Below are 18,796 nucleotides of genomic sequence, written 5' to 3' on the forward strand. Positions count from 1 at the left end.
TCCCGGGTCGTGCTTAAGTGTCAGCATGTTGGTGGTATTGTACAAACACAGTCTTTTAGAGCGCGAGCATGTGAGAGAGAGAGAAAGAGCAGAAAAAGAGAAGATAGGGCAGCAACCCCTTCTCTCTGTAACAGTGTGATTTAATTTTCAATATCTTGTCATGCGGCACTTTTCACCAGGCTTAGGTTCACATTAATTTGCTCCAAATGTCAGATATCTCTGCACAGATAAAACAGACGAAGAGAAATAAAGACATAAGGCTCCCTCTTCTCTGGCCTGTGGAATCACCAGAATAGTTTTTAGTCATATTAAGGGGGGGGGGGAGTCTATTAATAGTTGAGTCATCTGCGCTGCAATGTTCCGAAATGGCAAATTGTTAGATCCCCAATGGTGATTATTACTCTCTGTCAATGACCTTCATAACAAATTAACATTCTGGCTGTGGAGGAGATAGGAGCAGGCTTACTCTCACAGACATGTGTTGGGGGTGACGCACAGTAAACTGGAAGGAATGGAAGCTGTGGGAGGAGGAATGGAAAGAGAAAGGTTGCGGCAGTGGAGTGGGGGCAGGCACAGATAAAGCTTTGCATTGATCACTGTGATCTTTCAGCTGGAAGAGAGAAGGATGTTATAGAAAATCTTAAGCTAAGATGCTTACCATAGAGGGTGCTGTCAAAGTGTTAAAGTCATATTACCAATATGTTTTGATTAAATCTCAAAACAACTCATTTCATACATGGACATAGCATGCTGATGTGTTTCATATCGGCTAACATAACATAATACACACATATAACGTGTATATGGTCACAAATGAAACAGACGTAAATACTTCAACCCCAGTTCTTTAACTGTGCTTTATTGACTGATATAATTGTCTGATCATAAATCCACAGGCTGATATTATCTTCCATCCAGTTTCTTGGCCAAACTCTTACCCAAGTCCTCATTTTTGAGCACACATATGTTGAAAGATACAAAAATACTTTGTTAAAACGATATTTTAAGGAGCTATAAATTGTGATAACTAAAAGCAGGATTTAGACTCCAATAGTTAAACAGTACTTTACTGACTGATATATCTGTCCAGTGATAAATCCACAAGACCTTAACATTAGCTGATGTTATCTGCCATCCACTATAGAAGTTGAGCGATTAAGATTTAAAGCTTTGTAAATGCATATTGTGAGGAGGCAAAAATCCTATAACCAGTAATATCAGCCAGTATAATTTATATGGTCAAAATTAAAACAGACACTATTAGTTTTAGTTGAATTATGTTTTACTGATTGATAAATACAATGATAAGTCTTCAGGGCCTCATAAGCAAAACACCTCCAGTCAAATGATGTTTTGTTGATTTTCTGAGTAAAAATAAGTCAACATGTTGTTAAAAGATAATAGATAATTTAATTATTTTCTCCACATTTTACTGCACAAAATACAACATAAGGTAGGAAAAAGTGCCACGACTTTTTCACAGGCCACATTTTATATTCTATTCGTAGTTTATCCAGGGGTGCCCAACTTTTGCACACCACTGCATTGGTTTTGTCGAAGTGCTAAAGTCATATTGGCATGTGTACTTTGGCTGGATCGTAACAAGCCCTTGTTTCACAAACTGGGCCTTCACCCATGTGGCGATTTGATAAGTTATCGATTGGGCTGTAATGCACATGCATGCATTTGTAAGTATAATTTTATCAGTTATTGTCCTTTTTTAGGACATTTCACCCCATCATAGCTCGTAGGTACTTTACTATTCATCTGAATTTAGTGGAACTTCCTTTAGACTTCTCAGTTAGATTAATGCAGGTTAAACAAATGATGTCCAACACTATTTGTGATGGATTAGCCCAACCTTGACAGAGAACAAGGAGAGGATAGGGAAGGGATCATTTTAGAGACAGGTTTAAAGTGTCGCAGGCCGAGTCTCGGCTTTGCAAAATTTATTCGGACAGAGCAGCTCACTCACGACATACCGCTGTGTTTGGGACCGCATGATAAATCTTTTTATTTCATTTTCCGAGACACTGGGCAAGTGCATATACGAGTAAAACAGGGGGATGTCCTTGGCTGCACAATTTATAGGCCACGTGGCTGAAGGAGAGAGAGAGAGAACGAGGGAGAAAAAAGACACATAATGCATCTCTTCTAAGAAAAGAGGTTTTGCTTAAGGTCAGATATTAAAGGAAGAAGGTTGTTAACCCAGGTCCTTCATGGTGTTCATCACGTCAGTGTTACTGAAGCAGTCTCTCCGGATTCATAGTCTGGTTTCATAATGCTGTTATTGATCAGGTCACAGCCCTCATGGTAATTTCTCCCAAGTACCTCTGTATTGTTTTAATTCACATTAAAGCCATGAAAGAATCAGAGCAGTGCTTTCGAAAGCTAATGGCTTTATATGGAAGGTAATGGATTCGGAAGGTGCTGTAGCTGTGTCTTAGACATGGATCTGTAAGTCAGCTTTATGATTGCCTGTTGTACTTGTTGTTGATTTGGTTGGCTAGAAAAATGAATAGGAAATCAATGTCAGGCGAGGATGTTTGTTTTTTTTTTTTGCTTACCCCCTCCACCTCCAAAGGGTTTTAAAGGCACAGTGTGACTAAGCAGTGTATGACTCCGATCGAAGGCTGACTCTTCTGTGCTATTCATTCACTTATTAATATCGCCATGGCGGCTGATATGCACATAAGCAATGTAGATTCTAACATATTAAAATCAGCTGCGTATCTGTCTTTCCCCATCTGCACGGTGGATCCATAGAAAACGAAACGTCCCCCGTGCATGCCGAATCTGCTCAGGCTTCACTAATGATAAACACTCCCTTCCTGCCAAAAAAGTGGGCGCCCGATGAATATTTACCACTATTAAGAGCAGCCGGCCCTGGTGAAGCGGAGCTCCTTATGAGATGCCCGCCCCCGGGGCCCAATTGCGCCCAGGACGGCTCTCTCGCCTGGCTCGCGTCCTGTGTGTGGCCAGCAGTGGACCAAGCGTTGTTCTCTGACGCCCCCCCCCCTTAAATCCCCCCCAACCCCCCAATCCACGCTGTGATCACCCTGCAGAATAATACAGTTAGTGAGACCTCACTGCCTCCTCTTCAGCAAACCCTGCTTCTCCTTGCTTTCTTTTCAAGACTTGTTTATTAATTTATTTTTCTTAATTTTTTTTTTTAATTTGGTGCTCTTTGAAGCCTGAAAGCGACTCGAGAGAGGAGAAGAAAACAAAGATGGGTGCGTGCCAGCCAGAAAGTTATGGCACCATTCCTGTTTCCCCCAGCTCGGCAGAGGCTTCGCCTTTAAAGAGGGAGAGGCGCACCTTCTGTCACTGGTGAGGGGAGGGAGGGAGCACAGGAGAGAGAGAGAGAGAGAGAGAGAGAGAGAGAGAGAGATGAGAAAAATGAGATAATGGAGAGAGACAGGAGAAAAAGGAGAGAGGAGAGAGTTGAAGAAAGAAAAAAGAGTAAGAGCTGAGAAAAGGGAGAGAGTAAGGAGAGAGAGAAGAGAGAAAAGAGGAAAAGGGGGAGAGAAAGGAAAGAGAAAAAAGAAAGCAGAAAAATAGGAGAGAGAAAGGGGAGAGAAGGGAGAAAGAGGGGAAAATGGGGAGAGTAAGGAAAGAGAAAAAAGAAAGCAGAAAAACAGGAGAGAGAAAGGGGAGAAAAGGGAGAGAGTAAGGAAAGAAAGAGAAGAGAGAAAGCAAAAGGAAAATGTAAGGAGAGAAAAAGAGAGAAAGAGGGAAGACAAGGACAAAGAGAGGTGATCTTCATAGTCAATGAAGCTTGGGGGAAAGAAAAAGTAAGAGAAAGAGAGGGAATGAGAGAGAGATAGAGGCAGAGAGTGAGGGGGGGGGTTCTCCATGGTCAAGAGGCTGTCAATGAGGCTCATTTGCACGGTTCTGCTACTGTCACCTCTCTGACCTCCTGAGACAATGTCATGTTGTTGTGCTGGTGTGTGGCACATGGCACTTTGGGAAGGGTGCGTTATGAAGACTTTGAGACATCGTGATCAGATCTTAGGTGTGAGGAAGTAATTTGTGACTGTACCAAGTAAGACAGTGAGAGAGAGAGTGACATAGAGAAAGAGAGGGGAGAGAGTGCAAGAATCCACTGAGATGAATGATTCATAGCGAAATTCTCTGTTTTATGTGTCTATTAAACTGTATGGAGAAAGAATGTTATTGGTAGAGAGAATTTAGTCAAGCTTGCCAAGCCATGAATGATTTGCGAACTCCTTACAATCGACAAGAGAACGCTTGAAGCTTAATTTCACCTGACCCCTTCGCTACCAGGCAGAACAAATGCGCTCGGGAAAAAAGAAAAGAAATGTGCCGTTCTGTTCAGCGAGCAGAAAAAAAGGACAGTCTTCCCTCCTCCTTTTATAATCCCACTTTCGCTCAGCCCGTCGCTAATAAATATAAATGTTTGTGATTAGCATCACGGCGGCACAGGTGCATGTTTGTTGCGAGGGGAGGCATGTTCATTAATTTTCAGCGATGAAAAGTGCACTGCGCCATAAACGCAGAGTCCAAAAACGCATCGGCTGATAAATGAATGCACAGATTGTTAATGTACCATTGTATGGCTGAGCCTCACCGAGCTTTAAAAAAAAAAAACAGGGCCCTCCTGCCAAATCGGTGCTAGCTGGAGGTAGTATGGCGGCAGCCGCTTTCTTTAAGGTCCAGGATGAAGCGTTAAAACTCTCTCATGCTCTCTTTCTGCATCTCTATCTATCTGCGTACATGCATGTGTTTCTTACTTACACATAGGATCTGAGGATTATAGACAACAGAGCATTTCCCCTGCTGTGGGTTTGCTACCATGTGTTGAGTAATTAGTTTTTTTAGGCTGGTATTTACTCTGCAGGCAGGAGCACTGGTCCGTGTGCACGGGCGCCTAGCATTCTGACCGTGGCATTTGGTGCACAAGCACCCATTTGGCCCTGTGTGTCATACCCTGGAATTAAGCTGTGGAAATGATGTAGCCCATACACTAGATTTAATCCGCAGTGTTCACAAACGATCATCATCATTATTTTACATTCTCCTTAATCTCAGCCCATAAGGTCTTTTTTCCATCTAATATAAGCAAATGTATTTAGATGCACAGGAAAACAATCTCATTCAAACACACGTTTAAAGTGTACCTAGAATACATATGAAATGTGGCCGATTTCCAGGGCAAAACTATTCATGTCTAAATGAAGTGTTTTAAAAGATGCCTGTGCTTGGAGCAATGAAAACACAAAAAAACAAAAAACATCCTGCCTCTCTTGCAGACAAAGGAAAGAAAATCTGCTGAAAATGGGTTGTTTTTCAGTGGTTGCGAAAATGTTTTATTAGGGGACTGCCGAACACCTGCCTTAAAATGTCGTTTCAACATCTCCCGAATGCCATTTTGCTTAATTGACTTGGAAATGGCCCAAATGTATTGCTGAATGCAGTCTAATTAATATTAATAATAAATGCCATTATTAACATCAAAGAACATCTGGTGCCCCTGTTTACCCACATGCCTTATATGTAACACATTTTGCGGCTGTTTCATCTCACAAACAGAGCGGGGGTAAACATTTTTGAATTTAGGAGGGGTTTTTTTTCTTTCTTTCTTTCTTTCTTTCTTTCTTTCTTTCTTTCTTTCTTTCTTTCTCTCTCTCTCTCTCTCTCTCTCTCTCTCTCTCTCTCTGTCTCTTTTTTTAATTCTCATTTTGTTTCGTGATTTTGTTTCCTCGTTGACACCCGGGTCAGGGTTTGGAGACTGGCGGAGGGGGCTCGCTCCTTGCACCAAGGTTGTTTTTTGGAGTGCTGTGCCTATTCTGGGCAAGACTCGGTTGCTGTGATACCGTAGAGGGTTTGGGGGTCCCTGGTGTACACCTTAAAAAAAAAAAAAAGAAACTGGGCTGGCATCTGCGCCTTGGGCCTACATTAGGAGTTTCGGCCATCATAAATCACCAGGCTAAATAACTTTAATCTAAAATTTCATTAAGTAGTCCTTGTCAGGTAGTAAAAGTAGGGACAGGAGGGGGGATAATGCAGTGGTGTTTAATGATAATTGGTGTTTGGTTAATAAATTCTGCGAGTTCCGATTACTTTCTAGCAGTGGGTAGAATGCTAGCCTCAGCAGTGTAACTAAACCTCAAATTGATTAACTCGCCTGAACCAGCCCGTTCACAAAGATGGCACTGGTCCAAATCAAAAAAGAGTGTGTAGTGCGCCGCGCATCAGCCGGATGGTGTTGTGTTGCTCCGGCGTAAGGAAATCAACTCCCCCCGGGCGCATTTTTAAAAGCCTAATGCCTTTCAAATGATGTCATCACATTTACCTCTGTCTCTCTCTCTCTCTCTCTCTCTCTCACTCGCTCTCCCTAAATACAAACGTTTCTGTAACATTTTCTTGTACTTGTGCTGGAGCAGAGAGAGAGGTCAATGGCTTTGACTGAGGCACGTGACGCATTATTGTAATGGAGATGGGAGACGTCTTGTGTTTTTATGATTGCTTTTTTTCTTTCTATTTTTTATTATTTTATTTCCTGAAAGTGATATCAGAGTAATCAAAACCGCAGGACTGCCTGATTTGGTGTGGCGAGTATGATTGTGAGAACACCATTAATGGGAGGTGTGGGGGTGGGGGGGGGGCATAACAGCTCTTTGTTTTTGTTGTCTTTCTTTTCATTAATGGGAACAGGGTGTGGTCCATCTGGAGAGACTCCAGAGAATGCACACATGCAGTCGCACATACACATACAGACCATATCCTCTCTTACAGTAAACACATACACACCCTGGCGGTAGCTGGTGAGTGGTTAGCATGTGTGTTTGTGTGTGCGTGAGACGTGCAGACAGCAGGGTGAATGACTGATACTCCACCTCCTCCCAGATGGCTCATGCCACTGGCCCTTGGTCTGATCCCAGCTCTTTGTTCCAGCTTGCCATAGCACACTAGCACTAGCATTAGCACTAGCATAAGTCCAGTGCCACTTAATGCAGCAAACTTTTTGTTAGTAATGCGTATTGTACCAAAATTGTGTCAAGATATCTCCAAAATTGCTGCTGCACTGTTACTTTTAGTCAATTAATCCAGCGTTAGCAGCTAGCATCACATGAGTGCATGTGATTGATTCTAACATGGTCACAATGAACAAGTTAATCATAAATTATGAATCTAACTTCATTATCCCCAAGTGTAATTACTTAGACAGTAAACATCTATAAAGCGCAACACGGAATAAGATTATTGTGGTTCAATGTCTGCAGAGCCACCCCTGGAGAGTTATTGTTGCTCTGCCTTAGCAGGATAATATATGAAGGCCGTACCTGGCTTGTGACAATCATTTTAATATTGTGTCTCTTACAGATTTTCCCTTTGCATAAAAAAGGGGGATGAGGAATGGAAAATCAATACGGAGAAAATAGTTATAGGTGGCGGGTTATCGAGAAATCTCTCTGTTCCAGACACCCTGGGCAGAAGGATGGGGCGTAATATATGGGGTGACCTTCAAATGTCATAAATGTGTTGTGCAATAAACTGTCAATATTTGTGGTTATACGGCGCAGGATGACTTTTACAGTAATTGGAACAGCCGTATTAAAAGCTGGGGAGCAGTCAGCTGATTAAAGACAGCACTGTTGGCTGCCTATGTGTGTGTGGGGTTGGGGGCTGTTTGGATGTGTGCAAAATTACATGGGTAACTAAAAGGGTGATACAATGTATGCATTATTGAAGCATTCTGGGAATGTGGAGCATAAAGAGTATTTGTGTGAGTGGGATGAGAAGATGCAGAGATGGAGAGATGTGCTGGGGGGTGGGACAGTTTGTGTGTGTGCACTTTTAAACCTCTGGTTTTATAAGTCTGTCTAAGGTGTTAGACTTGAATATAATCTATGACATACATTTTTTTTCTTGAAGTCTGTCTATATAGGGGTATCATAACAAGTGTATGGGCATTGGATAATGCATTTATAAATCAATGCTTGAAGATTTATTAACAGCTAATTTTAGTACTCATAACCTCACTTGAGATATTTACTAAACTGAAGTAAATGTTATAATACTGACATAAAGTAACAACTTGTAAGGCAGAGGCCTGTTTAGGAGCAGCATTTATAAGTTCTATGGAACATTATGGTGACCCCAAGCTCAAGTAATGATAGCTGCTGTTCTTTATATTGTGTGAAAATTTCATGATGAATGGACCTATGGAAATGCTCCAAAACTGCTTGGGAAAAATCTCTTTCGATTGCCCTTTCCTGTAAAATGACTATTTTGGAGATACTTGATTTCTTTTGGACAGCGACAATATATTAATACTAGAGTCAAAGTAGAAACACTTAAAAGTGGTAAAACAGGCCATCTCTGTCTGTATTTATACTGGAGTACATTTTTTGTTTGTTTGTTTTTAAATTTAACTTTTTAAGTTTCACTTTGTGAAAGTAAAAGTATTTACCTGCTTGTTGTAGGTATCAACAGATTTTGACAAACAGCTTTTTTTAAGAAGGCCACACAGGTCCCCTTCAAAGAAATTGTACTTTTACAAAAGTTGGAATATGTAGGGCTGATAAAAAGCTTTCTAGTAGTTTGTAAGTTCTATTATTTCGGAATGATGCTACAGAACAGTGTTATAAACAGAACATATTAGTTTTAAGGCCTGTGTTATTCCATAAAACATCTTATGTCATCTTGCAATTACTAGTAGAAGTTATTTATAATTTGTATTAAATAAGATAACCAGTGCTTATACATGTGTTATAAAATGCCTATGTAGGTAGCCTTTAAATAAAGTCTTATTGCTTTTTAACTGACTGCTACAACTCAGTATTAAATGCTGCACAGTTGTACCGTTTTGTGTGCGCGTACACATGCAAACTCACCCCTCTCCACACTAAAAGGCTCTCACATTTGCCACTAAGGCTAATTTGTCAGGATACAGACCCAAACTAGGTCAGAGTAGGTGTTTGTGTTTGTATGGTTTGTGTGCATGTTTGGGTCAAAAAATGGGGCATCCAGTACAATGTAATGTGTGTAGGCAAAGCGAGGGAAGCAAATCACAGCCACGTGATCGAGTCATAAGAACGGAAGAGAATGCTGACTTCACTCTTTCTCTTTTAACTTCTTAAATCTCATTTGATTCTTAAAAGGGAAGGGGGGTGGAAAAATAAAAAAAGGAAAGATTACTGGAAGAAAAGCTTTTGATTGAGTGGAATGGTTGCCTAAGTGGGTTGCTCCATTCAGACGCTCTCTCTCCCCACACACATACCATATCATGTGGCGGAGAAGAAAAAAAAATGCCCTTTTAAACTTTACTTGAGCCGCAGCGGGTCATGCGCCTACTGACTTGCAACACAAGTCGGGGCGCGGGGCCAAACACTGTTACTTTAGTAGTTTTGTGGTTAGAGTTAGGGTGTATGTTGTTGTGTATGCCTGGATGGGATGGTACCAAAAGAAAAAAAAACACATATAGCTCTACATATTTGAGGATTTCGTCCTAAAGGCTCAACAGATAAAGATATATTAGAGGTGGCTTACTTTTATTTGGCACAATAATTTAAGAAATTACAGATAAGATCTGTGATCTTACAATCTGTAATGCTCATAGTTTGACAAATGACAAGTGATTCCGGACTGAATTGCCTCCAGTATTTTGCAGGAACTTCCTTGATTAAAAGTCTTTTTTAACTGACGTTACTGTAGAGTGGTAAACAACAACAGCACTTCTTTTTGGTGACCAGAATACAAGATGTATAGCATTACATTAATGCATAACACAGCTGAGACACTGAGACTTTATCCTGAATACAGGCCCACTGCAAGTGTTAGTTACCAATAGCAACAGATGTTGCTGTCCCATTCAATCTAATGAGAAATTGTATCACAGTATGTTTAAAGTCACTACATATCATTGAATGTCCAGTTTATAATCCGAGATTTATTAGATCCTTATTACAAGGCTTATCATTCAGTAGTGACATGGACAGAAATGCAAACTGGGGTTATTCTTAAACTACAGAAGTGTAAAAAAAATGTTTGGACCTAACAGCTATTCCTGATCATTTAAGGGTAAAACTAGACTATAGTATTGTAGCTAATTGAAACTAAGTAGACAAAAGCAATTTTTCCATGCTAATTAGCCATTAACAAAAAGCTACACCAAATCTATCCTTACAGTGCAGCCATCCATTCAGATTAATAACAGATTAATGTAGTATTTTAACAAAACTAGATTTATGCAACAAATTTTCATTTGATTGAACTGTATTATTGTAAAGGTTCTATAAAGGTTCTCACAGTAGCAGCTGCAAAGGTTCTGTGCAGGTATATTTTTCATTTGTCATGGTACAAACAATGTAACTGTACCCTCAAAGGTACAAGAGTGGTCTTAAGGTCCAGTTGTGTTAAAAAGTTTTTTTCCCTGGACAAGGTACCTGTTTGTACCTTTTCATAACCTAACGTTTAAAAAAAAGGAACAGTAAAATAAAAAGCCTGGAGATGAGTCGGGGCGTGTGAAATCAATACAACTCAAAAAAATAAAATTAATTGGAATATCTTACATTTTTGTTCCTAAATAAAAGCACCTAAGATGTACCCTTGAGTGTACCACCCCAGTGACAAGAAGGGTACCGCATACTATGTTTTTGTCATTTTTGGTGGGGAAAAAGTTATTGTTATCAGTCTTCGTGGAACTTTATCTTGTGTAAACTGAGCAGTCAAATCTTTACAAATTACATTACAGAACCTTCTCTGAAAAAACGAATCTGGCTCCAACAGTGCTTGAATCTGAACTGTAGATCAGATTTGTCCTAGCATCGCGTAACACCATGAGGTCTTGATCAGTTGGACCATATGAGATGCTGCCTCACCACAACCTAACACTGCTGACATCTCCTGTAATAACGTAATTCGCTGTGGTTAATTATCTCGGAATGGGGGCTTGTTGGTCTTGACACATTTAGAGTATTGGTATGACAGCAGCTCAATCAATGCGGGGCCTTCGTTATCACCCTCCACTATCAGCCACGCCGCCGACGTCACCTGTCAAAACCAGGGCGCCACACGGAGGCACAGACCCACTGCTGACATAGCTGTTTCCTTTCCCTTATTGTTCGTTTTGACACAATCCGCCATATGCTACCCGGTAAAGATGATGATAGGACGGATAAAGCGGGGGAATGGGAGTGTAGTGTAGGAGCCGGGGCGACATCTCTAAAGCAACCTGAAAAGCTTCTGAACTGTCAGCGTTCTGTCAGACCGCAGAGAGAGAGAGGGGGGGAAAGAGTGGCGCGCGTGAACCCATTGATGTGTTTGACTTTCTGTGGTGTTAGCAGATTTGGGTGGCAAAAGGCTGAAAGGAGAAAAGAAAAAGACAGGAAAAAAGGAACAAGTGGAAGAAAAGCTGCCTGGCATGTGGCTGGTTTGAAGTGAAACTGAATACTCACAGTTACATCTCTCTCTCTCTTTCCCTCTCAGATGTTGGGGATGAGATGGCTAAGGCTCCAGGGGCTGCCCAGCCACCCACCACCCAGCACCGAGAGAGAAGTGTGGGCACAGCCATGAAGGACTGTCCCTACTGTGGCAAGTCCTTCCGCACTTCTCACCACCTGAAAGTCCATCTGAGAATACATACAGGTGAGCTCCATTCTTCTTTGTGTGTATGATCATGAATGACTTCAAAGTGACACTGTATAAGGCATTTGTTTTAAAAATTTTAACATAATCTTGCTATTTCATTTTAAATCAGGTGCCAGATAAAAAAAAATCACTATATATTCCTGTTTTCTCAGAAGTGCAGATGCAATCCAAAACGTATCTTAATGCGACCACAGTATGCATCCACATTTCACATTTCACCTGTATATCCACATTTCACCTGTACCTACTAACTGCTTGCTCATGAAATGCAGGGTGCAAATGAGGCAGTGAAATGATGGAGCAATCAACAAGTTGGAGGCTAAACAGAAAATGAAAGTACATTGACAAAGAGATAAAAATGTAACGTTCTGTACCACCAAAATGTTAAACATAAACTGTGAGAGTATGTTTTGGCCACTTCTTTTCACATATGTAAAAGCAGTTTAAACAGTGTTATGATGGTAAACATTCTTTGTTACTGTGTCATTGTCATTGAAACTCTCTCAACAGCACTTCTTCAGAGACCCTATGAGAACATTAAGATTGGTTGTAAAAGTTGCTCACCAGTTGATCAAATGATGGCAGATAAAGGGGAATATGTAGCCACACATATCTAGTTGTAATATCTCTACCCACTTTTTGCTCAGTCCTCCCACGTTTGGTTGCATATGCATGAGAAAGACAAGCGCATTTTGCATGTTTCCATGCAATAAACTGCTCATTTAGTCTTGTGTGCAAGTTTTGTCAACATATGTCCCATTTATTATATCAGTTATCAGATACAAAACCTTTCAAAAGTTTAGAGCCACTTTTTTTTCACAGTTCACATTTTAATTAATGAGCATGTTTTCTTTGTGGGTTTGCAATTATGTGACCTGTAAAATTAAAAGCTTTCTAGAGCTTGTTATTTTTATTTTAAGATTGTAAAAAAAGGAGCAGCTGACAAAAGTTCTACCTAATGTCATAGCCCACACATTTTATCCCCTTGTTGTGATATCAGCACTCATCAATGCTCATTTAGAGCAAATGAAGTATGCACTTTCAATAATAGTTTGAGAATTTCATAAGTTAGTCAAAATCTGTTCTTTAATACCTAAAGTATAGCAAATAGCTGTTTCATGTTAATAAAACATTTAGCAATAAATTTGAAAGTTAGACCCCAAAAAACAACGTATACCCACAGTTTTAATGGACAGTATGCACACATGCAGTTCCCATTTTCCTAAAGTGCTGCAGTCATATGCTTTATATGGAGCGCTTGACCTTTCAGAGTGTGTCCTAACCCTGCATGCCGTTTTACTCTGTGATGGCTCCCATTCGGGTTCACTGTGCTTTAGGTAACGGTGAGTTAGCCCCAGTCCAGAGTAATGATGTGGACAGTGCTGGTCGAGTGGCTTTGGTCAGACCCTGCTCTCTTAGCCCTTAGCAAGGCTGAGTCTCACTGGCAGGCACAGCTGGCCTAGTTAACACACAGGATAACTGGGATAAGCACTGCAGGGTCACCTTACTGACTGTCATTAACTATGCCTGTGTATGTGTGTCAGAGAGAATGTAAATGGAAACTGTCTGAAACTATGTGCACCATAAATGCCTATAAGCTTTTTTCTTTGTGTAATCATCACACATCTGTAGTCTCTTAGCTAACAGTATATCTGAACTATTTCATGCTTTAGCCCTTTAAATACCTTTCCAGCGAGCTCATCCCTTTGGCTCTTATAGCTACCTTTAAAATATCTAGAGTGGGACAGATGAAAAAAAGAGGAGCAAACTATTCAACAAGTGCTATGGGGGCAGTCCATGCACTCACTTTAACTTAAAATGGAAATCACTCTCCGCTCAGGAAATTAATGGTTGTTATTTTTTTGGTATGCGCTTACAAGGAAGAAGGGAGACCACCCAAATAGTATTCGTCCCGCTTAATAAGAAGCACATAGCTGCGCTGTTCTGGGGAATTAAGGCCTGATTGTATGGCATGCCTAGGAGCTGAGCCGATGATTGGAGCTTCCAGCTTAAACACACATGAAAGCCAAGGCCAGTCAATATGGTACAGTTTCTTCATAACATGTTTTAAACCCATCGCAAAGCATTCAGCATAGAACCGTATGTTTTTGGAATGTTTGTTTTTCCCTTAGAAGTTGCAGTTATTGCTGATGAGAACAAAAGCATGGTCTAATTCACTGTTAACTTTTAGATTCTGTTTGGTACTTATACTGATGCGTGCAATCTGCTTTACTAGGACAATCATATTTTACTGTTAAAATAACTAATATACCTCATCTTTATCTCAGTTATTTGCAAAAAAACTCTTGGTCAAGTATTTTTCATCTGGCTTGCATCGCTATTAGTTCAAATCTAAGACCGTGCTTTCATTACTTCTCACTTGTAGTGTTATTGCTATATATTTTTTGGCATTTGTTATTGGCAAAAGAGAACTGAATTGAATAGTGACTAGCGCATTGTGCAAATTGACATATGTAGTGTAACTACACATCACTGTTGTCGGAATAAAACCTTGTATCTCCATTTTTGTATCTTCGTTTTTCAGTTTTTGACATAATTTGAAAATACCTGTTGTTGTTTACATAGTGTGTAAATTTCATTCAATTTCATCAAACAATCTGTTTCCACTGACTTACAATAAAAGTAAAGTATGTATTTCCTTTCTCCTGTAAAGTTTACATTTTGGAGATACGAGTTTTTGTTCTGACAACAGCGATACGTAATTACAATTTTTTTACATAACATAATTTTGCCAGATTCTTGTCTTTTCTGACTCAACAGAGAACAATAATAGTTAATGTAATCAAGACAATTGTATAATTACGTTTCAAATCACAAAGCAGAAGTAATAACTCTCTCCTGTATGGGCTACTGTAAGGCTAGTGTAAGATGGAAGGAAGTTGGGTCTCCACTTAAATAAACTCAACACTACAGTAAAAAAGAATTAGTGTATTGATGAATTGAAAAAGGTGAAAAAATGTGGAGGCTAGCACGGCCCGTTGATGGGCAGGTCTGAGCAGAGTGTTTCAGTCAGCTGCTGCTGGGCTTCTGTAGACAGATTGCTTTAAGCTGGGGGCAGCCTGGTTATGTCCCCATAGCAGGGGAGCAGGGGATGGAGAGGGGAAATATGTTTCTAGCTGAGGGAGGTTGAGTTATGCCTGCTTTGAGAAGAGGGTAAGGGTCCCCAGAAGGGCCATATTTCTCCAGAGAGGAAGTAGAGGCCCTCGTCCCGAGCCTGCGCTAACTCACTCACTCAACTCACCGGCCTGAGTGTGTGTGTGTATGTGTGTGTGCGTGTGTGTGCATGTGCGTGTGTGTGTGTGTGTGTGTGTGTGTGTGTGTGTGTGTGTGTGTGTGTGTGTATTTAAAGGCTGAAATCCTCACAGTCTGTCAATGCAGCAATTTACACAAGCTCTGATGTGTTTGCAAGATGTGTAAGCCACGTTGATCAGTTATATGATTGCCCTAAAGGCTTCACCCTTATGGTTCATTTTAGAGATTTCCTGTTAAACACAGAACCAAGTTTAGCTTAGTTAAAGATTTTGCTGAGCTTAATTGCTGTACGTGTAAATTTTGACTTTAATGAATGTATATGTATGTTTTAAAGGGGGCATTAAAACTAAAGTCATTTGATATGTTGTCATGTTATGTAATATTCTGCTGCACAGCATTGCATCCCTCAGCCTCATTGGTGCCTTATGCAAATATGTCATACAACTATTGGGAACCCCTCCACCCCACCCCACAGCTCAAGGAAGAAATCCTGAATGCTTAGCCAGTGATGTAGAAGCTAAAATATACAGATGTTATGTAGCAACGTTAGCAGAAGTGTTAGCTATCTGTATTCAACAGCTAGCTGAAAAAAGTCCATCCACCTTCAAAACACATAATCAGAACAGGGTTTTACGAGTCTTTACACTGGACAACATTGCTTTAGACATGATAGTCGTATTACTGTGTGGGCCACTTGGAAATGTATACAACTGTTGAAGCAGTGGTTACATTTTTCACTTTGGCTGGAGTTCCCCTTTAAAGTCTAATTCAACTCTAGGGTGAAAATAATCAAGCTGAAATCTTTCAGAATGAAAACGCTCAGATATGCTGCTGCTTTCACTATCAATGTGGTGTGAAACGCATGAAAAATAAAGCCTGCAGCAATTCAAACGGGCCAAAAAAAGGCCAGAAACATCCTGACCGAAGCTTTAAATCATTTTGATCAGTCAGACGAGTGATGGTTCTGATCATCAAGTGATGGCCACCTTCCATCTTCCTGCACTCACACCCCTCCCTCCTTATCAGAAACCAAATAATACTTCAGACATTAAACAAATGCTCCTCCCTGATTTAAAACAATCAGACATGCAGATGACACAAAGCGACCCTCAATCGGTGCACTGTGAGCTCATCACAATGGCGTTGCTTACTGCGAGGACCAGGGCATTGTGCAACACAATGTTAGATTAATGACTCTCTAACGCTGGCTTGAAAGGAATGAAGTGAATTTAAATTTCTCCAAAAGTTAAAGAGCTAATGTTACAGTATTAATTTCCTCTCCAACAGTGAGTGGGAAAATATCCATTAGTGAAATTAAGCGCAGTTTTCTAGGTAGCTAACATTGTGCGGCATACAGTGTGGGGCCACAGCTAATGAACACTGCAGTGGGTGATATTTCATTATACAAATTAATGCTCACATTTTAATGGGAAAGTCACATAATGAATCTAGGCTTCAGTGACAGCAATTAGAGACACAGATTGTCCCCTTCTGGACAAGGCAGTATTTAGCAGTAAGCAGCTGTGGGTAAAAAATAAAAAGGTCCTTGCTCCTGACAACGGCTACGCATAACTTGAGGGTGCGCGTGAGCTGACGCGGTGACCGAATCACCTTTATTTAAAGAGGAACTGGGGAAAGATGGCCATCGCCTGCGTCAAGTCACTTTGTTGATGGAAGGCCATTACATGTCCTCTGAGAGAATCAACAAGAGCCAAAAGAGGCTTGGCTCACACCAGTGGATGGAGTTTTATGGTCGTATCAAGCAGCATTTTGAAGGTTTACTCCATAGAGGCAGAGTGATTAAGCACTGGTCTGTGGTCAGTTGCTACCGTTCCAAACCATAAGCACTGTAAATTGCAAAGGTCACCCAGCAGGCTCCAGTTCAGAGACCCATAGCTGTGTCACAGGAAGTTTAACATTATTGTTCTGTCTGACATTGTCTCCATTATTGCTACTATTATTATTATTATTATTATTATTTGTTGTTGTTTGTTTGTTGTTGTTATTGCTGCTGTTGTTCTATGCAGGAATGAAATTAGTTCTTCTCCTAAGCCTTGTTTTGCCACTCTATGGTGAACGAACTTTCTCAAAGTCTTTAATAAAATGAACGCATGAGCTGGAGTAATGGTCCTTACAGTAAAGGACAATTTAGAAACTAAACAACAGTTACAGAGTTAAAGAGAATAGGGCTTGAGAACTGGAGCACCTTGATTTTCTTAGTTCCACATGTGTGTGTTTTTTTTTCACTTAGATAAACCACACTCTAGCATAAAGAGGCAAGGAAAATAAAAGACACAGCTATTTTTCCAGGCCAGTCAATCTCTCCCTCCCTGCGGTACACGGGCTGCCGTTTCACCATTATGTAAAGCCATATGGAAATTCATCTTAAAGTATGTCATATCTATTAACTATTTTAATTGCCCTTCTGTAGAGGCTCTGGGTGTTTATTCGGAATGGTTACTATGGAGTCGTGACAAATCGCACAAATCCAGATGAAATCGGTTTGAGCCGGACTCCTTCAAGTGGAGAGAGCGAAAGACACTCTGTTTAAAACCAGGAGTGAACTTGTGAAACGATAATAGATATGTACCACTCTCAGCAAGAGGCTTCTGTAATTTATATCAAGACTGTCATACAGTACCAGATGGCAATTTGATGTGTATTTTCCTCTATTTTTATTAAGACAGTCCATCAACAGAGAGACAAAGCTTTGGAAGGAAAACTTTTTTTTTTTCTCTCAGCTCTTTCTCATATTAAATGATGAAAAATAATAATTCCTCTACCTCTGTGCCTTGGCGATCCATTATGTTTCTCAGAGGTTGTGCTGTTTGTGCGGATATCAATTAAAAGTGGATTAACGGGTACATAATGACCTTTAGCAGTAAATTGTGTGTAATGTTGCAAGGCAGGATACAGTATATTCCCCAGATGTCACACATGCCCCTGACGTATGATGGAGCAGATGTCTTACTGAGTCCAAATGGTGCACAAAGAACACGCCATGCGCGCACACTCTCACACACACACACATACGCACAGACACACACTCACAGAGGAACATGCTCACTTGTTGTCTTTATAGGCATTGATTACTTATCAAGATTTGTTTATGTTTTTTGCTTATACGTCTGACATTTTGCAGATTATCGACATCCTTGTGCTTTCTTCCCTTTATTTTGCTCAGTGAACAAAAACGCATACTAGGGGTGGAAGAAATAAAGGGAGAAAAGCAGATCACTCTAATTTGGCTCTAATTTTGGGCACAGAATATCATTTTGTCCAGTTAAAGGAATTGAAAATGATCATTTGCATCAGGGACGTTTCCTTATTGAATCAGGCCAACCCCCTGTTATCCTGCTCAGAGGATAAGCACTTATTGGGTTAAAAGCTCATCTTGTATGGTTTATTTTGAATATAAGCCTCAAATGCATTCTAGTGTAAAAGAATAAATGGGACTCACTCTCTCTCTTTCTCTCTCTCTCTCTCTCTCTCTCTCCCTCTCTCTCTCTCTCTCTCTCTCTCTCTCTCTCTCTCTCTGTCTCTCTCTCTCTCCTTCTCCCACTCTCTCTCCCTTTTTCTCTTGCTCTTTCTCATATCAATGTAGTATTGAGTTGGTATTTGTGGCCCTTTATTTGGGAAGCTGTGTGCAGTGGGTCTTTGGATCTTTGAGTCTTTTTCTGGAATGGTGCCCTCCAAATAATGATAAATTACTTGAGCAGTATGCCATTTGCTAATTATATCCATGATTTACTACAGAGCCAGACTTAAATCATTCAGTTCAGTCTTGCGTAACAATGCAAAATTTTTTTCTTGGTTAAAAATGGTTTCCATGTGTATAATCTAAACATTTTATAGCTATATATACACACGCACGGACGTGCACACACACACACACACACACACACAC

The 18,796-nt window shown here is 40.4% G+C and overlaps 1 protein-coding gene across 7 annotated transcripts in view; it reads left to right on the forward strand.

Annotated features, from left to right (window-relative positions):
- znf536 (zinc finger protein 536) overlaps window positions 1-18,796 on the forward strand; it is a 252,111-nt gene that overhangs the window by 153,075 nt on the left and 80,240 nt on the right. For all 7 annotated transcript variants that reach the window (XM_017703620.2, XM_037534421.1, XM_017703619.2 and 4 more), the window contains one exon: window positions 11,455-11,613. In XM_017703620.2, the coding sequence (XP_017559109.1) occupies window positions 11,455-11,613 (159 nt within the window). The remainder of the gene's footprint in view (window positions 1-11,454; window positions 11,614-18,796) is intronic.

Source organism: Pygocentrus nattereri, chromosome 25, assembly GCF_015220715.1.
Source record: "Pygocentrus nattereri isolate fPygNat1 chromosome 25, fPygNat1.pri, whole genome shotgun sequence".
Taxonomy (NCBI): Eukaryota; Metazoa; Chordata; class Actinopteri; order Characiformes; family Serrasalmidae; genus Pygocentrus; species Pygocentrus nattereri.